The sequence below is a fragment of the Takifugu rubripes genome, chromosome 10 (genome assembly GCF_901000725.2).
Source record: "Takifugu rubripes chromosome 10, fTakRub1.2, whole genome shotgun sequence".
Lineage (NCBI taxonomy): Eukaryota > Metazoa > Chordata > Actinopteri > Tetraodontiformes > Tetraodontidae > Takifugu > Takifugu rubripes.
In genome coordinates this window covers 927,674-953,152 of record NC_042294.1, presented here as the reverse complement: position 1 = coordinate 953,152, position 25,479 = coordinate 927,674, and the positions used below count along the sequence as shown (strand labels likewise).

At 41.9% G+C, this 25,479-nt stretch overlaps 1 protein-coding gene across 5 annotated transcripts in view; it reads left to right on the top strand.

Annotated features, from left to right (window-relative positions):
• pard3aa (par-3 family cell polarity regulator alpha, a) overlaps positions 1–25,255 on the top strand; it is a 240,686-nt gene extending 215,431 nt beyond the window's left edge. For 4 of the 5 annotated variants that reach the window (XM_029843172.1, XM_029843175.1, XM_029843171.1 and 1 more), the window contains 4 exons: positions 11,650–11,770; positions 15,098–15,253; positions 18,295–18,410; positions 22,274–25,255. In XM_029843172.1, coding sequence (XP_029699032.1) covers positions 11,650–11,770; positions 15,098–15,253; positions 18,295–18,410; positions 22,274–22,682 — 802 coding nt within the window. In that variant the 3' untranslated portion in view covers positions 22,683–25,255. The remainder of the gene's footprint in view (positions 1–11,649; positions 11,771–15,097; positions 15,254–18,294; positions 18,411–22,273) is intronic. The other variant, XM_011621596.2, reaches the window with a different exon arrangement.
• Positions 25,256–25,479: the final 224 nt, after the last annotated feature.

The following is a 25,479-nucleotide window of genomic DNA, read 5'->3' as shown; positions in this document are numbered from 1 at the left end:
ACTGAAAGCAGAAAAAGGGCACAGCCAGAGAATGATAAAGGGGGTATGAGCCTTTCTTTTCTTTCTAGAACCACCATAGCTCAATTCAATTTGCCAGGCATGTGAAGTTAACCTGAAGCCTGTCATATGTGCTGACTGGGGAAGCTGTCACTTCTCATGTGGTCACAATCCACGTGTGAGTTATTTATAGGTCTCCTTCGCATGTTCTCCATCTTGCTCCTAGTACCTGTAGGGCCGCTCTCTGTACCACACCATACGAGAGCCAATTAACTCATCTAAAACCATCTCTTTACCGCTCTTTTATGCTGCTAACTGTGTTTTTATAGAGTCTACCGCTGTTGGGAATTGTTTTAATGGAATGCTGGGATCTAATAGTACTCACCAGCTCATAAAAACTTTCCAAGGAGCATTTAAATGGAAGAAAACGTTTTCTGCTGTAATCTTACTACACTATCAATTGTGTTTGTGATGAATTAATAATGAAATATGCAAAACAAGGTTTTAAAAAGCAAGTGTAAAATTGATTGTGAAAATAATTCTTAAGCGTTATATATTCATTTACTATTACTGTTAATTTTAAAGCTTGAGCTTACTGCCTCCATTTTGACTAACTTCTTATTAGAGATGATCTCTTCTATTATTATAACATTGCCAAGATAGTGGCTATATCTCTCCCTCTGTCCTTCTGTGTATGGTCCTACCTTAAGGAAACCTGTTAACTCAGTAAGTTGAGTACCACCAAAGACTTCTATTGTTTTCAGTTCTAATAGAGAGTTCCCCAAACACTACCGATAATTAAAGGGCTGCTTAATGTTTTTTGTTCCGATGCCCGCCCACCTCTTTGCTAAGGGTTACACATAATGAGTATTTTGTGTATGCCTGCACACATATGTGGGTACCCTGCAGACGCAGTGACAGAATCTTAATCTCGTTACGACTCACTGATGCATCCGTTCACACATCAGCCACCGCAGTCGCCATCTGTGGCCATGACTGCGTGGCCTCTTTTGTTAGCGCCCGGGGTTAATCCTTGGTGGCTCGTCTGGGACCGTGGGGATGCCGTCACAAGTGTCTTCCCTCTAACCCATTCTCAAAACCACCTGAAGGTGACAGTGTTTTGTCGTCTGTGCAGCTCAATTTTCAACTTTGCTGCCGGAGCAGTTTACTCAAACAATTCCAAATTATTCACAGATAAGGATTTGGTTTTATTCTTACATAACATTTAAAGCCTAGCTTGGCTAGGTTGTGAAATAGGCTCAACTAGAACAAATCAAGGGGATTTTTTTCCCTCCTCAGTCTTGTGATGGTTGAATTGGAGAAATCTCTGTTGCTGTATCCAAGTGTGTGGTTTTTTTTTTGGTTTTTGCCCCACCCTTCCTTGATATCGTATCATGTCACCATCTCTTCTGTGTTGTTTTTCCTGACTCAGAAGCCGTTCAGGGGATTAGAGGAGATTACACTCTGATCTGTTTCGTGATACGAGCTCATATTTTGGCCTCATATAGACACATGCAGACACAAAAAGAGACAAAACATGAGCTCTTTAGTATGAAATGTCAACAGATGCCCCTCCCCCTTATTAGCTGGTGTGCTTAAAGACATTGTGGAATGTTATCCGATCTCTTGTTGATGTCCAAAGCTCATCTTCAGTTACACTGGCTAAGACTGGCTGAGAGATAACAACAGGCCAGAGCTGATGTTAGTTTAAAGTTAGGCCCTCTGGAACATGCCAGAGCTGCTGGGTCTCCTGTTCCGCATCCTGAGAGTATGGAGATGTTTGTGCATATCAAACTTGCACACTGCTGTCATCTCTAAATACCTGTCAGGGTTGGCCATGTGCATGCCACACTGGCAGTTATAGCTCTTTAAAACTCCCGGCAGCCAAAACACACTTTAAAATCAACGTTGACCTTATTTAATTGTCACTTTTGGGAGCTCCAAAATTCTCTCCTTTAAAGCTTGGCTTTTACTCAAAGTCAAAGTATAAACATTTGTTTTAATTGACATTATAAAAAAACGTAATTATAGTGCCCCTGATGGCCTTTTTCATGCCTTGATTATTGGCTGCCACTGATCCTGATTAGCATGTTGGTCACAGGGGAAGTGGTGGCCTACAGTCATGATGATGATAATTGAGATCATAATCACATCTGATAAGTTTGAGTGTGTGTTTATGGCAGTCATAGTGATGGGCTGGGGAGAGCGGGGCTCTGAGCTGTCACAGGGATTTTTGATTGATTGACACCTGATGCGCCATGATTGATGCACACGCACATCAAGCAGAGCCGGGGCTGCGCCGAGCATTTGGCACTTCATTAAGGCTGTGGGTGACATCATGGAAGGGACCAGGCAGCATTTTGTCCAGCTCAACTGATAATGATGTCGAGCACACGGGGGTCACCGTAAAGGCAGGTTTTCTTCTTCTCTGGTGTTGAGAATCTACACAGACTCCTCTGGTGTTAATTAGTGACTATTCCTACAAAACTGGAGCATCAACAAGAATTACACATGCAGGCAGACAGGCAGACAGACAGACACATAGATTCTATCATCCTGTTGAATCACTTGATGCTCCATTTTTGTCTGATTTAGGAGACAAATCATTTTAACTGTTGTTTTGTGAACCACTTTTAGTCTTTTTATTTCATATTTTTCTTTTTATGCTCGTTTTTGTCTCTCCATCTGTCAGCGCCTGCTGCAACCTCTTGACCCTTTCATTGATTATAAAACCTTGATAGCCTAAAATGAAACGAGGCCGCCACACTCATCTCCTTTTTTCCGTCTTTTTGCTCATCTGTCTATATGGCTCTTACTAAAGGTCATGCCCTCTGACCCCCCCCCCCACCAACACACACACACACACACACACACACACACACTTCCTCTGGCCCTCAGATGATGCCTTCGAGACTTAATCCAGTAATGGAGGAGCCATAGGCAGCCAGAACAGAACACCAGCTAATGTGGGGAGGGGTTAGCTCTCATCTTTGTTTATTTCCATCTTAACTGCCTCTTTATGTGACTCGGTTCATTTGCTGGAAGTACCAGCAACCAGTACCCCCTCCCGCTTCCCTCCCTTTTCACTCTCACTATCACTTAAAACAGGGACCAGCTGGGCCTTGAGGAAAACAATCACTAGAATCTTTTTTTTTTTTTAAATACAACCTTATTGCACCCACTTTCAATATTGTTGTTCTTTAAAGTAGCTCTGGCTTTAACAACTGACTGACAGGAGTCCCATCATGTGTCTCCTGTTAATTATGTATAGAGGAAGTTGAAGGCAGCACGGGGGGGAAGGTCATGGCACAGAAGAATCGTGGGCTGCTTGCGTGTGGGACAGCAAGAAGAGCTGAATTATTTACTGAAGGCTTGTGGCTTTCCTGCTGAGCATCGGGTACTGACATTTCGTAAAGGGGCTGACTGTATGCGATGAACACAGTGGGAAGGTTTTCTCGAGAAAATGAGCTGTCACAGTGGTGTAATAAGCTTAGGTATATTCTCGTCACTATTTAAGATGAGTTGTCATCATGTTTCGATGTCAGGGTGCCACATGGAAAACTTAAGTATCTGCTTTGTAAATATCAGTAGTGTCTTGACCATTAGTACATGCCAAGCTGAAGTAATAAAGATGGACATAATCAAAACTGAGGGTAAAGTTGGTCCTGATCATCCTGTGGTGGCAGGGACCAACAGCCCAATCACGACCCTGAAGATCTGTCATATACTGCAACAACTGTTTGATGATTAGGTGAATTCCTGAATGTTGGATGGTTGTTGCCTAACACAGTCACTAACTGTATCAGAAGGGCTGCAGTTATATTCTGGAGGTTTATTGGCTTCATGACAGAAGGTGGCAACAAATGTTGTCATGTCAATGGGAAGATTTTCTTGTTTCAGTATGAGTTTCCTGCATGGAACGTTTTCAAATGGGCTATGAGGCAATGCCACCAGGGCTCGTGTGGAGCGGGGACACTAGACGGAGCAAAAATGCAGAATCGAAGCACTACACTTCATTTTCAACTAATCTCTCCAAAAAATGAGGCAACAATTGCCGAATAATGCATTCCCAAATGCACAGGTAACACAGTATATGAAAAATGCAAATTGGATGCATCCGTCTGTTTGAAATCTAATATTAGCCTTTCATTATAGATAGTCAGTGAGAGAGTGTCAGGCTGGCAACTTGCTAGAATAGCAAATGAATAAGAGGGGTCAGCTGTGTGTGAATATTTGCATGTAAAGTGGATTCATCTGCTCATTCACATGCTGATAAGCATGTATTTGCATTAAAGGACCATACCAGGGTTTAGGACTCCAAATGCATCTTTTTCTTTTTTTAAACCCGTTCACAAGTCTGTTGTCGTCTTTTTTTTTTAAAACATGGTTTTCTTTGTATTTACAGTAACCAACTGCTGCTTTTCAGTCAGGTCAAATGTTTGATAATCAAACTGACTTGGCCAGATGGTGAACTCTTCAGTGCAATGTTGTTACATGATGATGCATATTGATTTTAAATGTTTGGAATAAATGTCATATAATCCTAGGTCAGCTGTGGGACATAAGTTCTGTCCAGAGAATGAATCTTCTGTTTCAGGATTCTATAAGTTACAAAGACATTTGACTCCAGGGAGGAAAACAGACAGAAACAGGCAACTGTATAGTTCTGTCCTTTCTTTCCTCTTTTTTTAAAACAATTTTCATTATTCTTGCCCTCTTCCAACACCAGAACAACCATTTTAATAACATTTGAATAGTGTTTGAAAGGGCACTGATTGCAGCTGACATCACCAAATCTTTCTGTGAATAATGTTAAGGTTAATTTTCTCACACAGCCCAATAACTGCCTTCAAATTGCCAACCATCTCTGTCTTTTTTCCTGCTACTTGGTCTCTTTAATATGACGCCCATGGGCATTTTAATGCATCGCAGCAGCAGGCGGGTAAGGCAGCTTTTCGGAAGGCAGAGTTTAAAAAGTCTGTCCAGTTGGAAGGAAACAATTCTAGTGGCGTTTTTTGGGGTCATACAGCTGTTTGATGATATCAACTTGACCTGGATAGAGATACTGGAGATGATTGGCGACTGACTGCTAATGCACACCAAGACGGGACCCAAATTTCCACTGGCCGCAGTTACAGTGTATTTTATCTTTACCACAGCAGCCTGAGCTGCATTCATGATGGAAGTTCAAAACCAAAGGAAAAATTGGGAGAAATTACACAATTAGCAAGTAAACTGAGCTAAAGTTCCATGTGCAATGGAACAAAACTCTCCAAGTGATACCAAGTGATAAAAGTAACTAATAGCTCAACCGAAATGTGCCGATTCGGAGGTCACCACATTAATTTAAGCAGAATTTTAGGGCCGTTTCTTTTCCATCACACCCAAATGAAACAAACGTGGATTTTATAAAATCAGATTGCTTCGTCATATATTTATTCCTGCCATAGTTAAACTGCCATCAAATTTACTTTATTTTAGGGTTTCAGGCCGGATATAGCTGAAATCTGTCTACTCAAAACCACCACAGGTATCTGCGCTTGGCTGTGCCGACCCATCTCCAGATTTCCTCGGCTCCTCTTTGTCTAAGAGCAGCGAGTGGTACTTCTGCTAGATTCTCCAACCCTCTCTCGTGTTTGGAGAGCTACTTGAAAGAGATATGTGTGCCATCATCCTGGGACTCTGGCTTTCTGATGTTATCCAACGCAAAACAAGCAAATTTACAATATGTTTATATGCCGTGCTGCCATTCAACTGTATATTCCACCATTTTGATGTCAGGCTTTGTCATAAAAGAGAACACTGAAAATGTAGAACCTTCTGCTAACTTCTTTTCTGGCACCTTGGTGTCAAGTTAACTGGTCTCTCATAAAAAACTGTCTTTAAAGGCTGATGGGCTCATAAAAGCTGAGCTAACCTGTTTATAAGGATACTTAAGCTCATGGCCTTCGCACCTTTTTTAAGACTGCTCTTCGTGAGAGATTTTTCACCCAGGGGATGCCTCCATGGAACACAAACATGGGGTTGCAAATTTCAAATTTTATTACTGATCTCAAGCAGCAATGTCTATTTTTGCATGTTTGCGCATTTAGTTTCAATCATTAATGGGCAATGCAGCTCTACCACATTTGTAAAAAGCTGCCATTTGAGTTAAATCCACTGTGAACCACATAGCTGTGTGAGGGAATTAATATATTAATTAGTTTTGACTGTAATCCTCACGGAGGATACAGCTGTTAGGCAACGCCGCATGACTCCGCCAAACTAATGAAGTAAATAAATAGCTCCTTATGCCATCTAAGTGTACTTACTCTCAGCATTTATTATACTGTGCAAACACTCTGGTCCCTTAACTTTCTCATCATTGAAGTCTGTGTTAAATCAAATTCCCAAACTTACTTCTTCAAGGATATATGATCTGGACTCAGAGTAGGACAGTGTGACCTCCTTCTACTCCTTCTGTCCATTTTTTACTAAGTATTAGTGCTAGTTTATTGATTGATAATGTTACGGTCATCCATCTGGCTCAGTCCAAACATACATTTGGGCTATTTTGATGGGCCTTTATCTTTTATAACATTAAAGTCATAGAACTAAAACAATGTCAGAGTCACACCTGTTCCCCTCAAATGTTCTGTAATACAGAGCACAGAGTGCAGAAGCCAGTGCCTCTGATCAGTCCCTGTGCATGCACTTTGGAAAGCAATAAAGCCTGTGAGTGGAATGACAGGGCCAAACGCAGAGGGTGTTTCTCTCAAACATATACAGCTGTGAAGCCTGTTCCTGGCCTGCACCTGTAGAATGAAATAATGGAAAGATTTAAAATCAGTGACTGCACAGGTCCTTCAAGGAACAAAAGATAAGTTGGGATAACAAGGGTGCATCAGGCTGTGGGTGTGCTGAGTTGAATGGCGGCTCTTGAAATACTAAGGTGTATAAATCTCGATAGAAAAGGTGCCTTTTCTTTAATTTTCTGTAAGTGGTGACTTAATAATTGAAAATCCATTCTGGTTCCCTTCATTTTTCACATAAGGGAAGCAAAGAGCTGACTGGTACACCAGAGGCCAGTCATGCTGGACAGCCTGTTGGAGAGGGCAGCTCAGCAGACTCCGCTTTTTTCCCTTGCTAATCAGTGCTCCACACTTCCAAGTCACGCCACAACCATGTCCCAGGATAACATCCCACATGATGGACTATTAAGACCCCCAAGGACCCCATATGGGCTCTGTCGGAGTTTGAAAGGAACCATGGATAGATACACACATATTCACACCCACCCCAGTGAAGAAATTGGGTTTTCAGCTGGCGAAGCGCCACTGACAACGCATCAGGCACAGGGGGACATGGGTGAAGTCAGAGCCTGACAAATCCAGGGTATTATCAGGCCTTTGTCCAGACTGCAGCTGTCACTTACGAGGCTAGTGGGAGAGAATGAAGGAGAGAGAAGGGAATTCATGACCTATCCCTGTAACCACAGAGGAGCAGTGGGCCAGTTGGAGATAAACCATATGGGAAGATAAAGAAAAAAAATATGAGAATAAAGTTTTGTTTTTTTAATGTAGGTATTTTTATGGCAATGGGAACGAGTGCAGTTATATCTGCTTAAGTCCTAACATCTGATTGTAAAAATCCTGACAGATTGGCAGATATATGCTGATTTCCTCTGAAATCTCTTAAAAAATGTTTTTATCTATGTCCCTTTCCTCTTGAGATGTAACCAGCGGGAATGCAGATCTAATCTTGTCTTCTATCATTGTGGTAGATCCCAAAGGCTGTCTGTCTCACCAAAATTCCTCATCTTTCTGTCTTTGAAATAAACGAATGCCCGCAGGAAGATGGAATAAAGATGAGCTAAGCCTTTGACTTGATCCAAGACTGCCAACGGGCCCAAATTTAAGCAGGCTTCTCCCCCTTCCCAGTCTGCTATGTGGAGATACTGGGGACAGAGCAAGAAGCCAGATAATCTGATGGAATTTCAATCAACTGTGATCAGATAAGAAATAACAGACCCTCTGATTTAAAAGTGGCACCCGGCCCTGTTAGTTCAGCCTTTTCTACTTTTCTGAGAAATGAACAAACGTGTCCGAACTTCTAGAACTTCCCTCAGACTTCTCTGGAATTGTCAACACCCTTATTCCGATTGGCTGGAACTGGCTCCTGACCTTAGGTATTCACATATGACCCAAGTTACACTCTCTGTGATTGGATTACTCCTTTATTGGCCAGAGGCTGTGTTTATAGGACACTGCGAGACGCAACACCGCTTTGATCCGACAACAGAAGCAGTAGTATGCCATAGTTGGCATCCTTGGCCCGAGCCTGGTGGTGTGTGAGACATCTGCGAAATCCTCCTGGATCAAAGGATGACTATTACACCACCAGGCATTCACATACCCCAACTGCAGCTTTTGAAGGCTTGTGACCCCTGTCATCAGGTCAGCTTAGAAAACACAGGTGCTCCGAGGCTCACGTACACGTGAACATAACATCAGTGTTCTGTGCATGTGGATGCTTTTACTTGACCTTTTATAGTGTTGTGAACGGAATGTGAAGTGAGAAAAATTCACAAAGTCATAAAATATTCAGAAAGCTCTGGGCTGTGTTGTTCCACAGCAGCTGTTTGCAAGTTTTTGGGTTGTTTTTTTAAATATAATTTCTTAATGATAAAAGAGAAATGGGACTGGAGCAGCAGAAGGAGAAGAAAATCAGTCTTATGACTTTGTCTGACCCATCTCAACATGCCTGTGATGTTTATCCTCAATATCTCCCAGCACCCTCCACTATAAGCATCCCAATAATTTATTTATGTATAACAATAGTGTTTATGCAGGGGATGGATTCATGTGGTCTTAACATGTTTTTCAGGGGGAGCACATGTGTTCAGATCTTTCTTCCTTGGTTTTTGTTCAAACGTTTTCAAAGGATCTGGGCTACGACTTTTGCTACCCTCCTGCTCTCGAATTTAAGCTCAGAGAGGCGCTGACATCTCATAAATTTTGAGTCCCATTATAGTTAAGAAATAACATGACAAATGTGAAAGTGCTGTACATGCATTTGCTGGACATGACCCCTGTGTTTCCCTCATTTTTTTTAATTAGCTTAATATGCTGTCCTATTTTCCACGGTCTCATAAAAAAGCATGTTGTCTGAGCCCTGCTGACTGCCTGAACTCATGAGTGCATGCAACATGTGACCTTTTCCCTTCTGTACAGGCACATAGCTTGCAGCAACCCGATGAGCGGCACCCATTCGTATTCATCACCTCGTTCATTGCCGGCTTGGATAGCGCATGTCTCCTAATTTCTTGTTCTATACATTAGTTACAGCCAGTTTTTCTTAGCTCTCTTGTTCTTATTGACACTCAACACAGCAGAATTTACTCAAAGAGACATTTGATGCTTCGACATCATGCTGACTAATTGCACCTTGAGGTGCCCGTCATTGAGGACCTCTACGAGTAAGAGGTGGAAACGATCTTCTATATGTATAGAGGCAGACCTACTATATAATTTGCTCATCTTAAAATGGACACAATCATGGACTTTTTTCTTTTTTCCTCTGTGCTTTCCAACTCCTTTAAATTGTAATTTATTATTATAGGTACACTGGAAAAATCCATCAAACGCTTTTCAAGAAACCCATCAACTTGGTATCTTCTTGGTGGGGTGCACCAAGAGAAAAAGCCCCTGCAGATAATTGAGATATTGCACAGACGTCCTTTGAACTACTGTGACGAATTTGCTTCTCATTAAATCTTGAGCCGATTCCTTGCAATTCCATTTTCATTTGCAGCACTTTGAGAAATACATATCTGCCACTTCTTTCATTTGCTACAGATCTTGTCTTGTGCATATTTTCTTTGATTCCGCTCCCTAGCATTAAAACCACCACACACTCGTGCAGAAATGTATTAATAATATTCTACTAGTCTGTTAGATAAAGTCTTTCGAGGGTAAAGGAGGACAGGGGGTCTTTTTTTTGGCCGCAAGCACACATGCATCCATACCTTTTTAACCTACATGATACGTTGGTACATTTAACCTACATGTTTGATCTGCATTTGCTGGTGCAACAACACAAAACCATTTGGTTTTTACTCATATAATGCTGTCATTTCCTTTGACTGCACACCGTCTTCCTATTTTATTTGAAAAATGAGAAATGTGAGCATCATTAAATCCTTCATGCTCTTTGCCAGGATTTTCTCTTGTCTGTCCCTTCTCCGGAGGGTATTTTGAGTGGTGAGATTCGGTCATGGCCTGTAATATAGCTAATGCTGCATCGAAAAAGACTGCAGGCACTTAAACCCAAAAAATAATTTTCATTTGTTTGTTTTTCACACAGGAAAAACATTTAGTTTCTTTTCCATTTGCAGTGAGAGCACTGCCCATATAGCATAGCTCATTAACTTATGATTAGAAATCCATCTTTTCACATTTGGTGCTTTTTAAGCGTTGCCATGGATCCATATTGTTTCTAGACAATCAGGTCATATACATTTTTAGTAATATTTCATTTGCTATCAAACCGTCTTTCTGTTGGCAACATTGATTTTGTAATAAAGGGTAATAGACCATCCCAGCCCCCTAAAAGCATAAGCTACATCACACCAAATAAGCTACTCAACTGCCCACATCCACATAAAAACGGCCCTAATGTCCTTTTCTACTCACACATGTAAAGTCACAGCAAAGGAAATCAAATGGTGCCGAACTAATACAATTGATTTTGGTCAAATGGTATGAATAAGGGGATGGTGATGTTTCACCAGGAGAGCAGGGCACGTAGGGATCTGTTCATCCATTATGAGCTGTTATTTACTGTGCTTTTAATGGGTCTTGATTGGCAGCAGGGCCTAATGCCCATTATCATCAGGAAGATGGACTTATTCTAATTTGTAATTAAACAACCAGAATCTTCAGGACATAAATAAGCAATCAAATCTAGTGTTGCTGCGCCACCTGTAAGCACTCCCCGTGGCAGGGTAACTGGTCCTGGCTGAAATCATTTCCTTTCCTTCTCTCACGTGATGGTTGATTAACCTTTGCCTTTTTTCACTCGGCACCATTCCCGAGAACCTCTCCTACTGTTATCTCCCAACCTCCCATCCCCTCCCAGCACAAATTCCTAACCTTTTGGACACTTTCCTCCTCGTGGTATGCATAAACGCAGGCTTATCATCAACCTTGTTGTCTCATCATAATTATGTGTTTTGTCATGTGCTGCCTCTGTAGCTGGTGATAAAAGGGGAGCTTGATTAAGCTGAGGGCAGGCTATTGATTTCTATTGACAGGCCCCTCAAAGGCCCTTAATGAAGGGGATGTAAATGAGGCTTTTCCACTGTGTCTAATGATTGCAGACCATAAAAGGGCCAGCGTTCTTCTGCAGCCTGAAAACGACATGTATCGGTCACAATTGTCCACCAGGGATTCTTGCAGTCAAGGGAATACTCAGGAAATAGCCTGGATACAGCACAAATGATGACTGTCAAATCAAGAATATTAATTAGGCTCTGAAAAAGTACACATGAACTGCTAGGATGTGAAAGCACCTCTGAAAATCTGCTAACTCCAGCATTACTTCTACGCAAGCAGATTTTTGAGAACTTCCACATCCACCTCGGCCTTGCTGACTTGTTTCGCTCTGTTGCAGCAGGGAGATTCCCCCCAGTAACCATGACCGGATACGGAGGCTGAGGCAAGAGTTCCAGCAGGCCAGGCAGGAGGAGGACCTGGAGGACCATCAACACGCCTTAAGCTTCAACCAGCCGTGGGTGAGTTTTCAACAGGAGCCGTGCTCCAGCGGAGCAGCACTGAGCTGCACGGATCCAGAAACATATCAGCGCATTTTCCCTTGACGCACCTCTGGAAACTCGAGTGGTGCAACTCCAAGGTCAGCTGAGTAATAGATTTTTTTTTTAAATACTGGGTGGATCTCAGTCTTTTAGAACCTGATGGGAAACTTTTTAAGAACAACATCTGCAGGACTGTTGTTCTTAATTAGTCTTCCCATTAGTACCATCCCTTATATATTTAAAATCTATTATTTTTTGAGGAAGAATCCAAATAACTCACAATCAAACTCCTCAAACATTACCTCAGAATCAGCACATAATTCGGTTATGGAGGTAGTGTCTTAAATTCTGCCAAAACAAATCACCTGCAATTAAATTCATGATGCTTTCAAACGGTAGATCAATCGTCATGATATGATTCTAGATTATTGCTGTTGTACAACTGCCAAACAGTCTGACTGAGGCAAGAAACTTCTGCCAAAAATTACAGACAAGTTCTTAAGATGCATGTCCAGTCGTTGACCTGGAACTAATTACTAATTAATTATCTGTCAGAGGAATAAAGAGAGGATTTGGTGACAAGCCAATGTTCAGAACTTTTCGGCCACCGAAAAGAAGAATGTTGGGAGACCATGAGGCACACACTATTTACTCATTTTTTACTGTACGTGATTAAAAGATTTTTGAATAAAAAAAATGAAAATGAAAAAGTCGACACGCGTTCTCGTCTTCCATGATGGAAGTGCCGTAACAACAGGCATTCCTCTTTATAATTGGAAAAATGTAACCACGTTAATTCCTCTGTTAATTCAGCCAGACGTGCTCTCATTCTCTGTCCCGCTGTGCCTAGCTGGAGTCCTAGTAACATAGCATATTTTACTGTAAAATTCTTTCAACTCTTTAAACTTTAAAATACAACCCTGGTATTTTCATATATATCATGCATTGTCAAGAAAAATGAAATACAAAATTTGCCACGGCTAACAACATCATTCCCTCCTGAAACATACTTTTATGCATTTCTTGTTTGAGAGATTCACTTTGGGAAAGATTTCTTTATTTCTGGTTTCTTAACTTTAGACACTCAAAACTATTGGCTAAGATTTGGGCCATCCACGCTTCCCGTCATGTTTTGATTTTAAAAGATTGCGGATTCTGTTGTTCTCTGTATCTTTTAATATTAGTCATTATGGAGGATACTGTCACCTTTATCCATTGTTTTATTAGTCTGTCTGTGCCTCTCAGTGCTGTTGAAATGTCAGCACTAATCTCTGGGGTGTAATTAATTAGCCTTTTATTAGAAACAAAAACATGATGTGCATGTTTTAACTGTGAGTAAAAGAAGAGCAATAATGCCGTTTAGAATCTTAGTTAGACAAGGATTGATGTAAAACTAGAGATAAAGCTGTGAAAATGGCACATATTTTTTGCTGGTTCTGACCCTAACTCATGAAAGATTTAACTCTTGAAGATTAAACCTGAGTGGATCCAGATTCCCTTGGTGACCGCTGGAAAAGGTCACATTTTAATCCATTCATATTGGTTTTTATACTACACCTGCTTTAAAGCACATTTGAAATAGTTCACACGGACATTATCTTTAGCTTTAAGGCTGATTTTACCTTTCTCAATGTATCTTTCTTTTATTTGAAAAGACCGCATGTACTTTTTATGATTTTCCCCCATTTTTCATTTGCATCATCCTGCTAACTAACCCTCCAAATAGCTGCTGTATATTTCTAAACCTAAAGCTCAAAATGTATCCGCTCTTCCTGGAATTTTATTGATTCGTGCATCTCGTTTACCGAGCGCTGATTAGAAACATCTTCTCAAATCATCCATCCCCGAGAGCAACGCAATGCCAACCACGACCAACCTGTAGTGCTCCACATCCTCTACTGTGGGCTCAACAGGAAAGTAGGAAAAACAGCAGATGTTGGAGAAAATGATTACGGTAATGAGGAACAGGTACAGAGGAAGCAGCATGAGGTGTGAGGCTCCAGTACTGACCCCTGCTCACCTCCAGGGGTGTTGAACATTGAGCTCTGGTATGTCATCCGTAAGCTGCAGTAACGGCGGTACTGAGGTCAGTCCTCCAAATCCAACTCCTCTTTAATAGAATAACGACCAGAACTTGAGAAAGCCCGTCTATCGTGTAGCCCCCCGAGCTAACGCACACAATTAGACCTGGCATGTTTTCTCTGCCTTCCTTCCCCCGCTGCTCTTTTCCCAGAAGGGATTTCCAGATGTTCGTCATAAAGAGCTATGTGTTTTCCGAAGAATTGACTTTCCCTTTTGCCTTCTGTCTGCAGCAATAAAATCAATTTGCGCCGTTGGGTTGGAGCACCGACGAGCGTGACCACACAGAGGAGTGTGAGCCTCATGCTGGTACCCTGGATCAAACATGCAAACAGCAGCTTTTAAAAGTCATATTATGAGAATTCCTCTGATTCGATTATCCCTCTATCTCCTGCTACCAGCACGCACGTGGATCTGAGATGTTGTAAAAACTGTTTTTTGTTTTTATGTTGGTTGGAATTTGACTTTTTCCATTAGATAATGGAGCAATAACTTTTAAAATGACCTAAAAACTATTTTCAACCAGTTATTTTGGGCCCTGATTTCTTAGAGGCTCAATAGAGCTTAGCCAGGCTAGCTCCCAACTGCAAACGCACACACACACACGGACAGGGTAGCGTGTATGTAAAACTGCACAATAGCAATTGAAAACAGTTTCTATCTGTTCTAGTGTGATTTTTATTCAGTGAGTGACACTCATCTAAAATAGCTTTAAACATGTATTTTTTCATTGCTGTTTCTACAGAAGAAAATGACTTTTATTGGTTTTATGCAACTGCACAAATCACAGGTAAAAAGCAAATTTGCCTCGGGAACTTTTATCTTCCTGATGCAGCTTGGACATATGCTGTAATCCATTTAAAGTAACACTAATCACAGTTTGGTAACTATCTTCTGAAACTGTATTATCAAACGCCAAAATGGCCAGGACTTGTAATTTAATTGCAGAATTTAAAGGAACACACTTTGGTCTGCCTGAAAAACACTCACATGAACCAGCACTTAGCAACACAAAGGTTACCTTTCTAAGGTAGAAACTGTACAAGTGTATTATGAAACTGTCTTAAGAGAAGAAGAAAGACTGGATAAAGGCTCCTGATACCATCCCACACAGCCTGTTTTTTTGCCAAAAAAAATGCTAATGATGACAATTATTTGATGCCCCAATAAGACCTGTAGATATATTTTTTTGAAGAAATACCAAGCAGTCATGCTTGTGTGTTGTAGAATCCAGTAGTGGCGAACAAAGCGGCCCCTCCTTTGGGGAGCGGGAAGTCACAGGACCACACTTCTTTCGTGATGGATTCTCTGCCCAGAGCTACACACCCCGGCAACCACAAATGGACTGAGCCTACTGGTCTTAAAGTGGTGGAATTGGGCTGTGTGAGTCTTTCCAGCTGGGCTTTTGTCAGGCCTCGCCGCCCATTAGCAACAGAAATGTCTTCCACATGTGTTTGTGTACAGCTTGAAAACGTCCTCTGTGTGGTGGGCTACAGATTTAGCATCATGAGGAGTGTTGGGGGGAAATCCACATGTTCTATCTTGGTAACCTACATCGATAGGTTACAGACACATCTAAGGCGGCTCTTGTGTTCAGGCTTAGAATGTCCAACTCTTTTCCAGCTGCTCTCCCAGTCCCACATTTTTGATTGCAGCAAAAAAATGTTGTAATTATATCCCCCTCATTGCTCGTCGTTTGTGACTGCTTCTATGTTTTAACAGGTGGATGTTTTCTTTTTTTTCCCCTGGTGTCTGTGACTCCACCGAGTAAACGAGACCTAAGAGCATTACCGTATTGACATCATTTTTTCACGTTATTGGATAAAAACGAACAGGGACGTCTCTTTAATTAGATTTCATCAAATGTCATGTTTTATATGGCATTGTATTCCAGGCCTAACATGGCATAATTTGATTCTCCTTCTCAGGATAATAGCATTACACTGACTGATTTTCTCTCCTGGCTATTTCTCATGCATTTCTATTGGCGTAGGATCATCCACCTTCAGTGTCAAACTAGAGCATCGAGCACCTCCAGATTCCTCACCGCACCATTTTAAATCAAATTTGTCAGGCTAATTCTTTTCTCAGCACGGCCTTTGGTCACAGTAAAATCATTTCTGCATCAGCAAAGACCAAAACACGGAGCAACCATCAGCTTCACCACCTAAAATACTAAACTTTATACATTCAGAGTGCACAAAAGAGTGCCCAGAATATTTAAGGGAAGCTAGGCTCCTATTACTTTTAATTCATTACATATTCAAATGATAAGATGCATTCATGTTTCTGATGGTGACTGGCTTTTTTCTTATTTTTCTTGCTTTCTAATTGTCTTGATAGCATGTTTTAAATGCGACCAACTCTGCTTCGAGTTCACAAAGTCTTTTTCTTGACCGCTTTTATCCCTTTCGGGGTCACGAGTAGGGTGTCAGAGTCTACCCTAGTCTATTTTGCCAAAGGCAGGGTACACCCCTGAATGAGTGGTCAGCTCATCCAGGGCCCTATGTGAGCAGCTGGGTTCTGTACTTTGCTCAGTGGTAGTGCTCTAAAGGTGTCCTGGCTACTACCAGAACACCACCTAAGTTTCATCCGTACCATGACTTGAACTGAGAACCCTCCACTTCTCAGCAAAGCCCCTACGGACAGAGACCCCACTGCCCTAAAATGTGCAAATGCTTGTTAAATTGTGGCGTAAACGGCAAAAAAACATACCGGTAGTCAATTTAATACTACAATCCTGAAACAAGCCTACTTGAGATCAGTGTGGAAGTATTTGTACCTCTGCTTCATTATGTTCAGTATGTGCTATTACCACTGAGTGAAATGTTCACTATGCTGTTATTGCAGCTGTCCCAGTGAGGAAGAATACAGCCATGATTTCAACAACACAAGATATTTCCAAGAACACATTCCTCTGGCCGCATTTCCATCTGCCATCACTCCCCCCACCCCCCCACCCACCCTGATGACCCATTCTGTTCCGTACCCCAATCTTCCCTCCGCACCCCTGCCTACCCACCGCATGAAAACCAACACTTCTTCCAGTCATGCAGCTCACCTCTGTTTAATTGGCTTGTCTGTTTTTTCATACTTAGCAGCAGGCCAGTGTTGAGGGAGTTGATATCAACCTCCACACACACACACACACACACACACACACACACACACACACACCCACACACTGGGCCACAGGTTACTCAGGTTACCACATCGGTACAGCAAGGCTGCTGATACTGATGTAAATGATCTTCAAGAAGTCAAAAACAGAGCTAGACGGTTGCTCCATGATATAAAATGTAATAATCTGTTGCTTCAAAGGGAAATAAAGAGTATAAAGAGGTGTGAGCCATCAAGGTGTGGCAGCTGAGTAATGCTGCCCGCTAATCTGTTTGTTGTTAAAGTGCGATAATGACAATACATTCTAAACTCAAAAATGTAATAATCCTCAGAATAATTGACAACCTATAAATCAAGATTATAAAGTGCAGTCATCTCAATCTTTTTAGATCCCTTAAAACCACCAACAAAAACTTCAATGACGCGATCAGGAATTTGATTTATCTAATTACCCGATTAATTTGAGCCACAAAGGAAGAAACCCCAGATTAATGTAAATGGTTTTTACTGTTGCCAAAACAGTCATTTTACCTTTTTTGTTTCAGGATTTGTTTCAGAAGAGTCACATAAAAGAGTCCACATATATGATTCTTAAAAAAAGTTCCCCCAATAAGATGATTATGTCCCATATTTATAAAAAGCTGTAAAAGATACAGCTTATTTAGTTACTTTTTGTCACTATTAAGCAGCAGTTCGAGTTTGCGTGACTGAATCGTGTCAAGTTTATAAGAAAAGTGTTTCCGTGACAATAATATATTTGGTCAGCAATAAACGATTTGAAAATTAATTTTCCGGCCCATATTGGTAACATGATGAATCTTTGGTGTAGTTTTAAAATAAGTTTATTTCTTTTATGGCTAAGTAGCATCAAGCTAATCCCAACCAACAACCCCATTTGTCCATTTGCTTGTGTATTTAGGAAGGTTATGATTGCTGATCTTTACAAAATACTTTTTTTTTTTAAAGATAATGTACAAATGAAACTTTTGGAAGTTTTCAGAGAAATTAGATTGATTTAATTAATTTAATGAGACGATCCCGGAACCTTTTATCCAGTGACACTGGTGCATTTCCCAGCATCATCATGCAATCACACCTTAGAATGATATGTCCCCTGAGGTCTCACACCCCATTTCCAACCCCCTGCTGTGCTAAGGGAAAAATATCCCAATCATCTAAGGTGTGTTGATTTCTTTATGTTCACGTCGTGGTAAAACAGTTGTGCGTCAGCAGTTGGATCCGTGCTTGTTTTTGCTGCTTTATTATGTCATGATTTTGTGTATCTTTGTCCCTGTGACCTGCAGGTGAGCAACGGGATGGAGATGCCAAGCGGTCGCCATTCCGTAACTGTTGAAACTCAGTTCCAGAAAGAGGAGCAGGAAGACCAAGAGGGTCAGAGGCAGTATAGCTCCCTCCCACGGTGAGAGGCCGCCTAAACTCATTGGTTTATTGTCCATTTTCCTCCACTGGTTTCCCTCTGCCTCCCCATCTCGGACTTATCACATCCATCCTGACCTTTCTAAACCTCTTCATTTGACTTTGTCAGTCTCCATCCTCTTATGTCCTTCATATTTGTGCCTTTTTTCCATCCTTGCATGACTACTAAGTCAGATTCAAACCAAAGACACTTCCGACTGAATATATTTAAATGCTTCTCTGCCTCTCGCTTTGAATGAGACCATTTGAGCGTTATTCAACTTCATTAAGTCAACGATGACCCCTGATGACTTTCGAACACTCATGAATGATGCACTTTTGTTCCAATATCATAGTTAAATGGAATTTACCATTGCCAATCTCACTCTTTATCAGCTCCATCATAATGTTCCAATTCCTTTTTCAGTGATAAGTCAATAAAGCTAACATCACAAAGCCTCCAGGTTTAGTATCAGCATTTGCATTTGGAGCCATCTTTTTTTTTCTCATTAAAATCTCAGATCCATAAAGTGAGCAAAGAATTCTGTCCTCATCCAACTGTCACACCAGTTCAAATAAAAGACAAAGCTTTGTCTCAAATGCTGACAGAAAAGACATCTAAGCTTTCCGCCCAAACATATATTGCAATGAAGTCTGATATACCGTATTGTTAAGTTTGTCTGTTTAAACAGAGACAGATCTGTGTTTGTGTTCATGCGTGTGTGCGTGATCATTAAAAGGTCTTGGCCAGACTGAGTCTGTCCTGTGATGTCAGTCCCTCCCTAGACAAACAATCATTGCTTCATAGTCTTCCCAGCTGTCTAATGCTGCACTGTCTGTATGCTCAGATCGATTAAAACATGTTCCTGTCTACAGTTATGGATTTGTGGTCCAAAAGGATGCTGAATCAATGTGGTTCCTATAAGGCAGACTAATCAATGTGTTCCCTTCATGGCGGCTATCTGATGGGATCTTATGCGATGTGACAGTTGCCTCCAGCCCTCCCTCCTTAGAGAGTTTCTTCTCCTGGGAAAGTTTGTCTTCCCAACTAAAAAGCTGCCTCGGAATTTCCTTTGATATGCATTCCTTTCATAATCTCATAGCATCTTTTAGTAAAGGGTTGCACGAGTGTGGGCTTGACATTTGACCCATGCTGAGGGTTTTTCTTCAATCTGACATCCTCAGATTAAAAGGAGAATTGCCTCAAATTCCAAGTCATTCTTGTCTGGAGCATCTTTGTGCCAACTTTCTTCTCCCAAAAGAAAGCTCAAGCCTAAAAGGGAATATGCATAATAATATAAGGGCATAAAGGGAAATATGCCCTCACGTTGTAAAAAGCAAACTTCTCAGAGCGGTTCAAGAAGAAGCTGGGGTCGCTGGTTATCTGATGGAGGCTAGGATTAGCCTGATATCTAGGATGTAAGGATCGGAAAAGCACTAATGAAGGCTTGTTGTTGGTGCAGGATTAGCCATGACAGGCAGTGCATGGCCCGGGAGAGGAATGAGCGTGTTAGTAGGAAATAGAGACTGCTGATTAGCCTGAAAGAGATGCACTCAAAGACACACATGAATGTTGTCAAGATAAGGCTCTTAATGGTGGCCTGAGTGAACTGGCAGTAGCCGGACCACCGACTCATCAAGCACTGGCATTCTTCAGGCCAGACGACATTTTTCCACACTCTGAAGACGGCATTATCCCGGGTTTTGTTGAAAAACTACAGCGGAAAGTGTTGCATACGATTGTGTTTTCCCTTCTAATCATTTTCGCTCTGTGTTTGTGGGCTTTTCTCCGTGTCCTCATAAACGCCTGATTCCTCCCAGCTGCTTTAAAGAAACAGCGCAGCCACCAAGGCCTCAGCAAGCCAACTTCCTGACTGTTATATCGTGTCATTCTAAATTTACTGTGCTCCTTGGCGTGATGCCCCTCCCCCCCCCCCTTCCCTTTGTAAATGTAACCAATCTACTTTGTGACATTCTGGCACAGGAGTAGAGGTGATAAGAGAACTCGCTCCCCTGATGAATCAATCACGGCTGCATTCCTGTGGAACAATGCCATATCTGTACTCTTCTCATCGTCACCCAAGAACTCCCCCCAAATCTCCCCTTCTCTTATCTATGGTTAAAAACTAAGAGGTTGGTCTGCCTTGTGCAACAGGGTTCCCGTGTTTCTGAATAGGCGGTTCCCTTGTGAACACGGCTGCCGGCTCTGCAAGCCAAACCAGGGTGTAAATGCATGGCGGCTCGCCCAGACAGCAAAAGCCGGATCCCGAGCATGTGGTGGGGCCCTCTGCAGTCTGTCCCGACATCTGTCCCCCTACCAATTACCCTCATAGTTACACATGCTCAAAAGGCGTCCATACACCGAGCGAAATGTGTAATAATGTTGCATGTGCACTCTGCATAAATATAATGTGTGAACATACAAATGTGGAGCCCACAAATAATCCCATCAATGACCACATTCCACAGCTCTTTCCCTTCTTTTGGATACTGTGGACCAGAATTCTATTAGCCAGGCCGGAACGTGATTTATTAGAATTGCATACGGATGATGAGAAAAATTATTATTATTTTTTTTATGGTTTGGATTGGATTTCACAAATTGATGTCACACCCACACCACCAGATGTGTAATCAGGACATATTCTAATTTAATTTGTCACAACGGTCAACCACAATATTATATCCATGAAGAGCCCCAAAATAGAAAAAAAAAATTGGCAGGAACAGCAGAGAGAAGCAGGACAGGAATAGAAGCTCTTGCGTGAAACAGTCTTTTGGCCAAACCTGACGTGCAAAATGCTGCAAATGTAATCGGATACAGGAACAGGCTGAAAGCACCCCTATATGTTGTGGCCATATGCTACACACCATTTCATGTACAGATGCTCCACCCATCTGAAGTAGCATAGCCATGACCCGGAAATCCTCCTTTTGTTCCAGTGGTGATATTGTCTGCGTTTTGGTGATTGCATTTCAATAAAATAAGAAAACAAGTGCAGATATTCTTTGTTTTTCAATCGCTCGTTTTCCTGGTTGTACGGTTTCGGTATTGCAGCAGCGCGAGTGCACTGAAGAATAAAAACCTAATCCTGTCTTTTGTCTTACTCGGCCTCTCTGGAACGAGACTCCTCCAGCTAAGAAACGGGCATTTTGGCCTAAAAGCACACTGGCCCCTCTGCGCTGTATATCCAAAAGCCTCTTAAACTCACAGCAGGTCACTGAGGTGCGAAGAAGGTTTCTCTCGGTAGCCGTGATTCACAGGACGCCGTCACGGATCTTCCATCACACTTTGGCTTGACACATTCACGAAACCCTGGCATTTGCAACAATTACTTTTCATTGGGAGCGGGTGAGGCTATGCGTTGGCTGCTTTTCTTTTCTTTTTGGTGGAAGCTTACACAAGCGTGGATGTCGAGCCGATGCGTCAAAACCGAACCTGGCAGGTGGACTTAGGAAAGTAGAAAGCAGACAACCGCGCCAGGCCCATGGCTGTGTCTGTGTTGTAAGTACAGCCATCTGCATCTCGAAAAAGAGTGAGATGGATGAGAGGAGCATCTCCCAGGAGGGGTTTTACCATTTCTTTACAGTGGAACTAAAAGTCCTATGGGCGCTTCAGGATCGGCCCGTTTGATGTGCGTGTGGTTGAATGAGCGTAGTAGACTGCAACAGATTCTCTCATACTTTTGTCAACTTTCATGTCTTAAATTAACATCGCGAAAACATCCCTCCTTTTTATCTTGGACACATGGTCCATTGAAAGCGTGCTAACCTCCAGGCTGCTGCTGTCGTATGTTCCAGATTCAGGAGCTACTTAATATGACTTGATCGGGCAGAAGATTAACCTCAACCTGTGTCTATTTTTAGGCAACCTCACAAGAACCCAGCACCCCAGGGCCCGTGGCACATGTCAATGCCAGCAGAGGAGTTCCAGACACCCAAGGAGAACCCTCGTTTGTCTGGTGGCCAAGGATCGAGAAATGGATACCTGGGAACGTCCAGCTTTAACGCCCGCGTCCTACTAGAGACTCAGGAGCTACTGAGGCAGGAGCAGAGACGCAGAGAGCAGGAGGCTAACAAGGCCAGACCATTCCACGCACAGGAGCCCGACAGCGGCAGCACGTACAGCTTTCACAGAGACAACACTCAGGTCCCAGCACAGGTTCCACCTCAGTCCAAGGGTCCGTACAGACACGATGTACCGCCGTCACCGACTCAGATTGCCAAGCTCAGCAGGCTTCAGGGTTCAGAGAAAGGGAGGCCATTTTACCCCTGAGGGTGAAACCAGAGCTGTGAACGTAAAACAAGGAAAAGTTGGTTTTGTAAGAAAACAATGAAAATGAAAAATGAAATGTTTTTATATGAAATGGTATTATGAACATTTTTTAGATGCATAAATCATGTGATCTTTATCCAGCATCACAATCATTCACTTCTATGTATAAGTGCCTTTTAGTGCAATCACTTTTTGAACCTTTTGTAGGCACTGGCTCCATCAATTTTGCTCCTGATCTGCCGCCTTGACACATCCAGCAGATAATGTACAATAACTGACACAGAATCAAGATGGATGCTGCATCACCACTTCCTCATGTGACTTGAAAATGGGCTTAAATCATCCCCAAATGACATGTCTCATTTTGTACATTGTTTTTGCCAACTTTAAATCATCTACCTTTACAATCAAATCATAGAAGCAGAAAGCTCCAGTTTAAGCTACATTTGCATCATGTCTGAATACAGAAAAATCACAAATGTGACTAGAAATATCACAAACTGACAGCTCTTCTCATGTCACACCACAATCTGGCTGAGTGTGTGTGTGTGTGTGTGTGTGTGTGTGTGTGTGTGTGTGTGTGTGTGTGTGTGCGTGTGTGTGTGTGTGTGTGTGAGAGAGAGAGCGAGAGAGAGAGAGAGCAGCGGTATATTGTGTCTGCCCCCCCTGCACATTGTACTCTCCGTGGAGGACAACAGCCTCTGGATTGCTTTATTTTAACCCCACTCAGCCAAGGAATCCAGCAGATATAAATGGGGCCAGGTCGGGGTTATTAATTAATGTACCTCATTAAAAATAAATGCCCCCTTTTGTGTGTGTGTTGGTGTGTCGGTGTGTCAGTGTGTTGTTATAAACAGCAAGTACATCGTGACATAGCCTTTGTAGCTTTGGCCTCTTCCCAAATGATTTGGCTGCCACAGATCCCCCCCTCCCCAAAGGTGTCTGCGAGGTGTCTGAGTTGTTCCTTGTTGAATATTTCATCAGGGCTGTTACATGAGCGCTGTCATGGTGGCCTCAGTGTGGGGCTTAGTATGCATCACCTGTCTTGAATTTGTTCATTGGTAGGAAAAACAAAACCTTTTTTTAAAAGAGCTTTTTCCTCCTTCCTAATATGCAGCATATAGTCCTGTGTGTATATTTCTGTGACTTGGATTTGCCCATTGATGACTCAACTCAGACTCTGGAATATCTGCAGTTTGAATTCAAACTGGGATGTGCATAAAAGCTCATTGAATTATTCCTTTATAACAGATTTTTGATGAGATCTGACTGTGGCTCTTTAAAGGGACTTCACTTGAGACAGGGCTGAGGACACTTTTTAATTTTCATAAAACAGACCTGAGGATTTATCAGTTTCACTGTTTATATTAAAACATTAAAATGCATTTGATTATTGGAAAAGACGTCATAACTACCAGGAATGTTTTGTTTTATCAGATCTTACACGCTTTACATATGGGGACAGTTTTCTCTTCCCTGAATTTGTCTGACATCAAACCCACCGAGACAAGGTCCAGACCTTCAAACAATACCAAATCAAAAACACAATACGAGTTTCTCCATGGTGAATTGGTTGAACAAATTGCTATTTGCAGCCCAAACACTGGAGATTTTAAGGTTGCAAACAGCCACCATCGTCAAAAGAACCTCTCCATTATTACAAGTCCTCATAACCACCTAGAAATTTCTATTCAATGATTAAAATAAAGTACAGCAATGTGTTTATTCTACTGCCAGCCTTACAGCGCAAATGTGTGTTTGTGTGTAGGTGGACATGTGTTTAAGTGTCTGTAAACACTGCCAGTATCTGGATGCCTCAATATGTGTCTGAATATGTGTTGGCAGCCTGGATGAAGCATTTGGCTGCTGATTGAACAAAGAGCAGAGTAGTGGGAGGGAGAGAAGATGGGGGCCCCGACCTTGCAGATGATTCAGTCAATGGAGTAATCATAAGCGGTCCTCTGAGTGTGCAGTACAAACAGGAGGTTACCCACCAGGCCAAGCTTCTATCTTCCTTCCTTTCCTCTCCTACATCTGTCACTTTCACGCACTTGCCGGTGTTTGTTTTTTGGTGGGGGGGAAGGGGTGGCTGATTTACGCTGACTCTGCCCTGTGTGGGTGAGGGTGGTTTGTGTAGGAGCGTGTGTAAGTGACACACAAACCGCTCTGATGGTCGTGTCCCGGGTTATGGGAGAAGTGTCTACTTTATTTTTCTCCTCCTATGCAAATTTGATAATATTTCCTAATCCATGTTTATTATTTGCTATGTGCAAGTATTGTTTATGTGGCACCTCCTGACATGCAGATTTTCCCATAAAGCCATTGTTTCTGGGCATTTCTTAATCCTAGGAGAGCAAGGAATATATTATTATTGTTTCATTGTGTTTTTATGACCATCCATCTTTGTGTTTTAATATTTTACAATAAGATACTGTGGTGGTAAAATGTGTTGTCTGTAATCACCGTGCAATTTACCTTATATCCAGTGTATCATTAAGAATTGCACTGCCATCTCTGTAAATATATTATGAGCTTTTTCCCATTGTTGAATAAACTGAGGGGAATTTTAAAAAGTTGATCATCAATGTTGCTGCCTTTCACAAGCTTTCAAGCCTATAATAAATATGCAATATAGTAACCAAGGCATAAAGCTGAAATGTACAGAATTTTGTACAGATTTCAAAGTTAGTCTGTTCATAAATCTCCTTTTAGCAGAGAGTAATCTATCCCAAAATAAACTGGAATAAAGTTGGATACAAGTCAAACTAGACTCAAGTGTTAACATTAACATGTTTTT